Source organism: Argentina anserina, chromosome 5 (assembly GCF_933775445.1).
Source record: "Argentina anserina chromosome 5, drPotAnse1.1, whole genome shotgun sequence".
NCBI classification, from domain to species: domain Eukaryota; kingdom Viridiplantae; phylum Streptophyta; class Magnoliopsida; order Rosales; family Rosaceae; genus Argentina; species Argentina anserina.
Window position 1 is genome coordinate 12,129,967 of NC_065876.1, and position 10,217 is coordinate 12,140,183.

At 36.9% G+C, this 10,217-nt stretch overlaps 1 protein-coding gene across 1 annotated transcript; it reads left to right on the top strand.

The window, feature by feature from the left end:
* The first annotated feature begins 1,938 nt into the window (after nt 1-1,938).
* LOC126795153 (tobamovirus multiplication protein 2A) lies at nt 1,939-6,677 on the top strand. Its single transcript, XM_050521984.1, has 7 exons — nt 1,939-2,080; nt 2,497-2,810; nt 4,252-4,351; nt 4,585-4,665; nt 4,745-4,849; nt 5,632-5,814; nt 6,306-6,677. Exons 2-7 carry the CDS (start codon nt 2,572-2,574, stop codon nt 6,411-6,413), a joined length of 816 nt encoding a protein of 271 aa, XP_050377941.1. The 5' UTR covers nt 1,939-2,080; nt 2,497-2,571; the 3' UTR covers nt 6,414-6,677.
* The last annotated feature ends 3,540 nt before the right edge of the window (nt 6,678-10,217 follow it).

A 10,217-nucleotide genomic window follows, 5' to 3' on the forward strand; every position in this document is an offset into this window, starting at 1 on the left:
AAGGACAGTTAGGTAACAATTCGACATATTCTTCTACCGACCTCACTACGGAGGACCAATATGAAACACGAATTATTCTGACATTTTGGGTCTGCAGCTCAGCAGGCTCTAGTACAAGTGTAGCACTACTGATTTTTTCACTAATTCTCTTCTTTCCTCTAGGAAATGATACTATTTATTCATGAGTATTAGTGTATTTACCTCAAATACCTAATCATGTGGAGCGAGAAGTATATAATTACTCAATCATTCTGTGATATACACTTTTTATATGAAATGTAAAAAACGAAATATGTTAAACTAAGTGTAATATGAATAATAGGTAATTTGAGCATCAACAAATTTATTTTCCTTAACCTCGAGTGAGTGTGCGAACTTGCTTGGCTATGTACTTTTCAATTACCTCATCATACTATCTAACTTTACACAGAGTATTTCAAATTAGAAATTTAAGAACTTCAACCAAAATTATATATAAAAGGTATTCTCGATAAACGTTGCCAACAATTCGTGAATTTAATCATTTTTTAAACAATGTGAATTTAATCATTTTTTTAATTTTCTATATTAATATTCGTCAACTTATTATTTATTTTCTTACTGTTGGAAAAATGGTTAATAAACCATTTAAAACTAAATTTTTTAATTGATTAATTTAATTAAATTAAATTATAATTAATCAAAGATGAACATAGATTTGAGTTCTCCATAATAAGGGCTACAAAATCATATGTTTGTTCGTGTAATTTGGTTTGTGGGTGAATAAGAAATTGTCACTCAAAGATGGCTACTTAGAATGAGGGAAATGTATTTGTCCCATATTGGAAAAGAGAAGTGTTGAAAAGACTTTATATAGAATCTATTGTGTATAGATTGTAAAGTGTGTAAGCCCCCTTATACCCTCTCGCGCACGCGCAATGGGGGGGGGAGTGCAAATCCCAGGTCACAAGGGAAACTCGTGTATGTTCGTGCGACCTGCGGACACAAATGCAATACCGAATTGAGGGTCAGAACGCTGATTATTTTTGCATTTATGAAAATTCATGTTATTGTGTGTTATGCTTGTAACATATGTAACTCATGTATGTTATGATCTTTTGATTTCTATAACAGCCATCTTATTCATTGCTGATTGCAAATCCTCACTGTATAAATAGCCACAATCATTTCATTGTAAAATCATCTATTCGAAACACAATCCTCTCCCACTCTCAAAGTTCTTAGCTTTTCTCTAGTGATAGAAAGATGTACCTTTCGAGTTCGTTGAAGGTTCTAGTTAGTAGTGCAACTTTCTAGAATCGTTTATTCGTTATATCCTGGGAGACAAGCGTCAAACATCCTTGCACCGGTAGAGGAGACGTAAACGTCTTAAGGACAGTGTGGTATCACACACGTCTCGACTAGTTCTTCCATCACCAATCGTTCGGTATTTTGGTTGAATTACTTTTCGTATTATTCGTTATTAGAGTTACCTGTTTAGTTTCTGTTTTATAATTATTTATAATTCAATTTATTACATTATATATACAATATATCACTGTTTCTCTAACACTTATATCTGTTTACAGAATGAAATTTGACTTACAGAATAATAAGAAATCACACCAGCAATAAAAACAGAAATACAAAATAAAAATAAAAATATAAATATCAATGTGAATAGATAGACATGCATTAAGTGCTAGAATAAAATACATTAAATAGGATAGAGAGGGGTCCTCCAGTCTCCAACAACAGACGAACCGACAGACGTTAAAAACAAGCGGTGACAATCTGTCCTCCGTTACGTCTCTGGTTCTAGATAGCTCGTGAACGGACAAAACTATCCCCACATCTTCACTAATGCGTGGACATCAATAAGGGTAATAACGTCATCGGCAAATAAAAAAATAAAAACGGCGAAAATGCCAATTGGCCACTAAAACCATATTAACAAAAAAAAAAAGGTCTCTCACCTCCTTTCTGTTCCCTCTCTCTGTTTTCTTCTTCTTCTTTCTTTCTTCTCTGTCTGAATCAGAATCAGAATCCGAAGCAGCTTCAAATCCATTGAAGCCTACCTGAAATCGTCGCCGTTGAATCTGTAAGTCTCCAATCTCCTCTCCTCATTCCTCGATCTTGTATTGATTAGATTCTGCAGCTCTGTCATATTTGATTTTATTACTTAATTTGATTGATCCAGGAAGCAAATCATAAATCTCCATATGAACCTGAAATTGAATTAAGCTCAGGGATTTAGGTTTTAGCTAATTTCGTTGATCGTAGAATCAGAGTTGTTTAGGCTACAAATTTGAAGTAATTGAGCTGTTTCGATCATGTTCTTGGCTTTGAAGAAATAGTCAATAGAGCCAAATTATAGAACTTTCAGCTGCATTGATATTTTTTTTATATCTGAAGTGAAAGGATTACGTGTTAACTGTTGACTTTTGTGAGTGGAATTGTGTCTGTGAGTTAGTGATGATCGGGCTAAATGTGGATATGTTTTGTTGAAATTATTAGGCTGATTGATGAAATAAGAGGCCCCGCTGATTTGAGTTCAGAGGTTTAAAGGGGGGTCGGAGAATTTGTTTCGAGATGGCCTGCAGAGGGTGCTTGGAGTTTCTATTGAAGCTGTTGAACTTTATATTGACCCTTGTTGGGTTGGCCATTGTGGGGTATGGGATCTACTTGCTGGTTGAATACTTGAAAGTAGCGGATAGTGCTGATGTGTATTCGCCTGCGGGTGGAACGGATGCTCTGATACAGCTTGGCCGCCCTATGATGACAGCTGTGTCTCTTTCCGATAGTTTTCTTGAAAATTTGCCTAAAGCCTGGTATGCCTACTGCCCAATTGGCTACAATTCTAGTTTTGATCTTTCAAGTTAAACATTTCTGTTGGTATAATTGATTCTGTGTACTGCCAAATTGATGTTAGATTGGGCTGTAGACAACATAACAAGTTGCCGCATATACTTCTAATAGACGGTATTCGTGCATTTGATATTACCTTTTTCATTTCAATTTTAACATCTAAACTTAATAGTTTTCATCTTTAACATACCCAGAGATTTCTCAGTATTACCCCATGCTATCTTGATGATATCGGATGTTTAAATGAGTGTATAATTGGTAACTTGGCTTGAGTAGGGTTGTCATAGGATTTTTCTCACTTGTTTTGGACATCTGTCCATTTAATTCTATAATTGTTGATCAAATTCAATTGTTATAAACTAGTAATATTACTGTCCAATATTCTGAACATAAAGTGCACATATTCCTAACTTTTCCCATTACTTTTTGAGATGAAACTTCAATTCTTCCATAAAGTTGCTCCAAAACTTCATTACTAACGTATCAAGATAGATTAGAAAATCCAACATATGTATTACATCTATTGTATTTTCTCAACTAATTCAAAGGAGATGATCTTTGAAAGATTATACTTAGCAAAAACATGTCTTGAGCTGTCTTGGAATCTTTATCATCATTGGTCTTAGCATATAACAATCTATAGGGTAGCCGTCATAATTCAGACAAAAGTTTGTTATTCGGTACAGATAGCTTTCCATTCTAAAGCTCTATAATTACATTATCTACTAGCTCTGAGTGCTGCAGTCCCCCCGCAAGGTTGTCCCTCTAGGCATGCCTTTTCACAAATGAATTGGATAGTTTCTCCAAAAGTCTTGGACAGCCGAGGCCCCTCTATTGCTAGGTTTAGAGAAATTCAGTGGATGCACTTTTATTTCCTCTTAACATATTCAAAAGTTAAATTGAAGACCAGGGGTGGATCATCCTCCTTAAACCCGGTGGAGCTCTGAAAGTCTAACTGATTAGTGATCTTGTGGAGGTTGTTGTGCTTCTACTTAGACTCTAAACCCCCCAAGTCTCCTTTCTGGTTTTCAGTGTCTGTCAGTTCTGTCCATTTTGTATACCAGTTAATTGAAGTTAATTGAAGCTCACCTAAAATAGCTGGTCTTAGATTAATATTAACTCCGTCATTTTGCAGTTGATGTTCTCTCCCATTAATTATCTGCATTTAGTCATGTACACAATACCCATTTTGTTTTTTTGTTTTTTGTTTTCCAATATACATTTCTGTAGTTGAATCAACCCACTATTTACGTAAATTAGATATATGCAAATGCAAGTTTATATATTTTCTTTAGTTGTTCAAGGAATTATTAAAGGTCAGAAACTGTTTGTGTACCCGTTGAGTTTAACTTGACTAAGTATTCTCTTTTTCCCTCACAATTTTGACATCTCATCCTTTTGCAGGTTCATATACTTATTTATTGGGGTTGGAGTTATTATATTTGTCATCTCTTGTTTCGGTTGTATTGGTGCTGTAACACGGAATGGCTGCTGCTTGAGTTGTGTATCCTTAATCTGCACTCTTTTTCCCAAATATAATGGCAGATAGGTCCTTGCTTATCTGTTATGGTTAATCAGATGCAACCATCATATAGGGCTTCAATGATTTCACACATCATGTTGGCAAGAAATATGCTATTGTACTTGATGGTTGATAAATATGCATGTGTATGAGCTTCATGTTGTTTTCCGTTTTTGGATTTATTCACTGAAATTGGTCTCCTTAAGTCAGAATAGTATTCGGTTCTGTTGATCCTTTTGATCTTGGTAGAGTTGGGTGCTGCAGCCTTTATATTCTTTGACAAAAGCTGGCAAACAGTAAGTGTTTTATCTACCGATTTTCAATTTTGAATGGGTAATGGTTGGTTGGTCATCTTAAAATTATCATAACTATTAGGTCATCCCGACGGATACGACTGGAGATTTTGAGATGATGTATGAGTTTCTGGAAGCACACTGGACTATTGTCAAATGGGTTGTTCTTGGAGCTGTTATCTTTGAGGTAATTATGATATTGCTCATCTTTTTTAGGCCTCTCGGTATGTATGAACTTTATTGTTCTTTTGGGGAATATTCTCCTGTTGAAACATTGCTTGGTTGTTTCTTTCTGAATGGAAGAGTTCTTTCTCCCACAACTAATATGGATTACCTAATTTCATTAGCAATGCATACCCTGAAATGAAAGTAAAAGCATACCTTAAAGCTGTAAAATGGGACCTCACAGTGCTTTGTGGAAAATTTTCCGGCTTGGTTTATCGCTTTATCCAATCAAAATCAGGAAGAAAATTATTACTTGCTGCATGTCAGCTGTACTTGCTATTTTAGGAAGCTCAATTTTTTTTATTCAATGCTTGAACTTGCAATTCATTATTTCTATAATGATTGATGAAATGCTCAAATGCATGAACAGGATCTTATCGAGTTGTTGAAATTTAAATTTCTTCATGTTTTTGGCCCTCTTGGGAAGTTTATTTGTTGGCTGAAATGATATGAACGACTTTTGTTAGTTTTCAATGCAATTGTTTGCATGTGATACCCAGTATTGAAACATTTGCATTTGACATCAATGGTTTTCAGCTGGTGTTATATGAGAAATTGCCAGTCAACTGTAGTCTTTGAATTGTTGATCTTTTTTGGGGCTGTAAGGTTTTCTTCATGTTTATGCTTATTAGCTGCATAGAATCAATCTTATCTTGAGTCTAGTTAAGAATGATATTGAGATTCCCGAAGCAACTTGAATAATTCCGAAGCATGTTTTTGTAATGAGTTTCATTTGCTTTTCAGGCTCTAGTTTTCTTGCTAGCTCTCGGCGTTAGAGCAGTAAATAGACCAGTGGAGTATGATAGTGATGAAGAGCCACTGATCAACAGGCCGCCGTCAGTTCCAGCCACCGGGGTACCTGTTGCTGGGGCCGCTAATCAGCGTCCAACAAGAAATGATGCTTGGAGTACACGCATGAGGGAAAAGGTGAGACTTCTTGCATCATTGTTGTAATACTGTCGAGATGCTTAGGTGTGGTTACCCTTAAAATTCCTCGTCCTTCCCAATCCAAAGCTATATATTTATATGTGAATGGGTAACACACATCTATATATGATCACTGCAATATTGGCCTCAACCCATATTTGTAGTGTAAGTTGGAATTGATAAGGTTCATTCTGTTCTGTAAAATGTTTTCATTCTGTGTAATATGATCACTGCAATATGTAAAGTAATTTTGCCATGCAGGTTGGTTAGTTACTAGACCCGGTGTGTTCTAGATATGGTGGTTCTATCGTGTTATCTACCAGAGTACTGACAATGCTAGATTCCAAATACACACACATGCACGCCTTTCTAATTTCCCAGTGGAAAGTTTGCAGTCAGTTTCCTTTAAGTTGCAATATATTCCATAGCTGTTGGCTCTAATTCTCATGCTCATGTTTTCTTTCTGGTGATCGGTGGTGCTGATCTAACAGTACGGGCTTGACACATCTTTGTATCCATACGACCCATCCGATTCAAGCAGGTTCCAGCAACCTCCAGCTCAGCCACAAGAAGAAAGGAACCGCTGCAGCATCATGTGAAAATTGATGTGGATTTAACGAAAATTTAAACTTCAGCCGGTTTATGGAAGACCGCATCTCGGACCATTTTGTTCGAACTTTTTGAAGCTTTTCCATAGGATATGGTCGTTTCACTGTTGAGTTTGTGTACAACATTTCTTTTTCAATTCCAGGCTCGTCTCCTTAAAATGTACTACTAGTTGGTGTGTAAATTGTACTCCTAGTTAGGATCCCTTCTGGATTGACACTAGTTTTATGAACAGAATATTTCATGACATTCTGGCAGTCACAATGACGTGGTCTTCCTTTGGTTTTGATTCATTATTTTCTCGCAGTTTTTGGTGCTAGGCATAGAACATCGTCCCAATGTGTCTCCGAAGGACCTTAACAATTTCTGTGATAACCATTATTTTTAATCTATGAACCTTAAATACTTTCTTGCTGAGCATGGGGGTATGTTGCGACTCCCTTCCGCTAAGCTCGACTTCTCCAAGAAGACTGGCCAATCGGAAATGACAAGTTTCGAAAGCCAGAGTTATGCAAATTGTCTGGATCGAATCCTTGGCTTTGGTCATGTTAGAGATGGAACTCTCAACTCAATAGTTTCCGCGTGGTCCGGTAGAGCTTGAAGTTGCTAGCTACCTGGAGCTGCTCCACTTGGTTTTGGCTTCTGATTGGGAAAATTCAGATGGGCTGTTGCGATCAAGTCGGTGGAATATGAATATGATGATTCAATAGTGCGTTTTTGTTGTATAAAATCTTCTCTCGACCGGTCAATAGTGAATTGTGTTGATATTGTTGAGATGAACTTAATTGTACACGACAATCCAACAGTAAAGATTTCCTTGTCTAGTTTAGCGCTTCACATTCAAACATTCCATTACGTGCAGTCTCTGCTCTTTCTTGGATCCCATGGCAAAGCCGAAAAGATGTTACACTGGTGATAACTTAATATCATTCTTCATTCTTGCTTGTGAAAGCTTTATTTATCCAATTAGATCTTGGTGTACAGTATCTCTAATTATAGGAACGGTAATGATATTAAGGCCTATGATTGTGACCACAAAACTTATGCAGTTATACATCGTAAAGTTTCTTGTTCTAATATTTTAAGGTGCACGTTCGGATCAAACCACAAATATCAGACGTTAATTATGTAGACTTGATGGGGCTTCGTTTTTAATGAACTGGCCATACGTACTAAAAATACGACCAACAGACTGATACGATCGAATTGACTCCGACTAGATATCTAGGTAAACTATTAACTTTTTCTCACTTCCGCAGTCATAAACCGATTTAACTCCGCACTGTAAGTACGAAGTAACAAAGTTCATACATTTTCAGAGAAGACTCGGGTCTCAGAAACTTCAAATGCATGACAATCTCCATCCGACTTTATCTAATAGAAGTTTGTTTCAAAACATGACCTAAGAACAATAATTTTAAGATGTCGTTTTTGTTTCTTTAAAGAAGAAAGCATATGGCTGTACCAAAAAAGAAGAAGAAGAAAGCATATGGCATCAAAATCTCCAATCCGTTCCTATCCATGGTCGATTTGCATCACCTAGCAAATTTAATGATCTATAATCGGTAGAGTGGAGTCCTATCATTCTTCTTAACAAAATTGAGAATTCGTTGACGTCTTCATTCCCTACTTCCCCAAACAAATGTTTGTTTTCTCGACTCGTTGGAACGATAGTGGATAGGGTGACTCCTCAATTTTTAATAAGAGCACCAATTTTGGACTTATATGAGAGTAGTAAATAAAGATCAAATTCGATTTCTAATCGACCTGAATATGGGAAAGATGGTTGAGAGTTGATGCCAAATTATAGTCACAGGCAAGCGACATAGACCATATAATTAATAGAATAGTTCCTCCAATCCTTTCTATATCTCGAGTTAAATAACTAAACGAGATCACACCCACATATATTTTTGGCCCTTAACACAGATTGATATGCGCCAACAAGTCCCACATTGCAGGTCGATAAGAACAAACAGTAGTAACAAATGGACCACCGCCATTAGGGTCTTCTGTCGTCATATCCTTGTATTTTTGGGTAGGGCAAAAGTCTCTCATTTAGGGCACAAGTCAATGCAGACTCTCTCTCTCTCTCTCTCTCTCTCTCTCTCTCTCTGCAACTAATAAGTGAGGCACAGCTGCATGGCCTCTCTCAGACTTAGTGGTGCCCTGGCTAGCCGACCATGGTGCGAGCGACACTTGCAAGTGTCTTGGTTTATTTGTGTGCAAAACGAACACGTACGGTTCAACTCTGCAGCAATTTGGCAGTGATGGTGAGGTCTGCTGTGGACTATAGTGACGGCAAGTCGATAGCAACGAATTTGAAACGTTCTACTTACAGAGGGAGACATATAACACAGAACAGAGCATTCACATGCATGCATACATGGTACCTACGGGAATATTAGTTATCTAAGTTTAACGTATAGGATGCACCGGCTGTAGATAGGGATAGCTCCAAAGCCCCAACTTGCCTATCCCTTTCGACACTTTTGCTTCTACTTGGCTTCGGAGAAAGAAGGAAAGATTATTGACTCGTTAGCATCTGTAAGATCCAAAAGGAAACCGACCAATTCATGAGTTTCGATTGCATTAAGGGTACACCACATCTATATATCACTGTGAAACCCAATCTAATATATGCTCTGGAGAGGAAAGAAGCCTAAAAACTTGCAGGTGATCGACCAAGATTAGCATTAGCATTAAATTGAAAAAAACAAACCTAGGTGATGCGTGCGTTTCCTCTGCTGTCTATTTCAATTTTTGCATTATCACTTTCAGGCTACTTAATTGAGGTATCGATACATATTTAACGTGCCATGAACGAAATCATCATTTCTTTACACATTTTTATGTCACTTGCGAGTTCCTATTGGTAGTGTCTCCAAAGTTAGTGTTGAATTTTGAGATGAAACTAGAAGATGAAAGTTTAGAGTTTCAACTCAATTGTATTTCTCTTGATATATTTCATGAATGAAGCAAATCTACACCTACTAATATTAATATATATATATATATATAAAACGAGAATGTTAGAATTACTCTAAGACTAAATAACACACATATGTGGACTACACATCACACAGATGTGGACTACGCAGCACACAGATGTGGACTAATTGATTCTTCAATTCACACTCACATCCAATATCTTCATTACTCCCCCTCAAGCGAATGCTGAAAGGAAAACGACATCTGAGCTTCACCAACAATCTCCAAGTATGGCTAAAGAAGTTATGGATGAGAGGATAGATAGGAATAAGTGAAACAAATTCTGACAGCTATGTATGTCCACTTTGGATGGCTCCCATTTTTTTCTCTAACAACCTGAGAGTCTGAGACCATGAGCCACATATGCCGGGAAAACTCTATGTGTCTAGTTTCTGTACCTTTTTACAGAACTGGATTCGGAGGTCGGAGTCAATCCTAGTTTTTGTCTTAGTGCAACAAAGTCAATCCAGAAAAACAGAGCAATTGCTTGCTCAAAATTGCTCGCCTTGAAGCCAATCGGGATATGACCCGGACCTTCTTACTAGAAGGGAACAAATCTGATTGGAACCAACATATATATATAACAAAAACTCCGATAGTCCAACATAAAAAATGATGAGGTTAAAACAAAACCTCTAAACAGATCTCTCCTCCAAATGAAAGATGAAGAAATCAGATCTTGACCCTGGACAATAAATCTTTTCAAAATGAAAGAAGAAATAATAAATTGGCCAATGAGAAATGAAATGAGGAGTTATGAACTCTAAACCAATCTCTCCTCCAAAATGGAATGGGATGGAAATCAT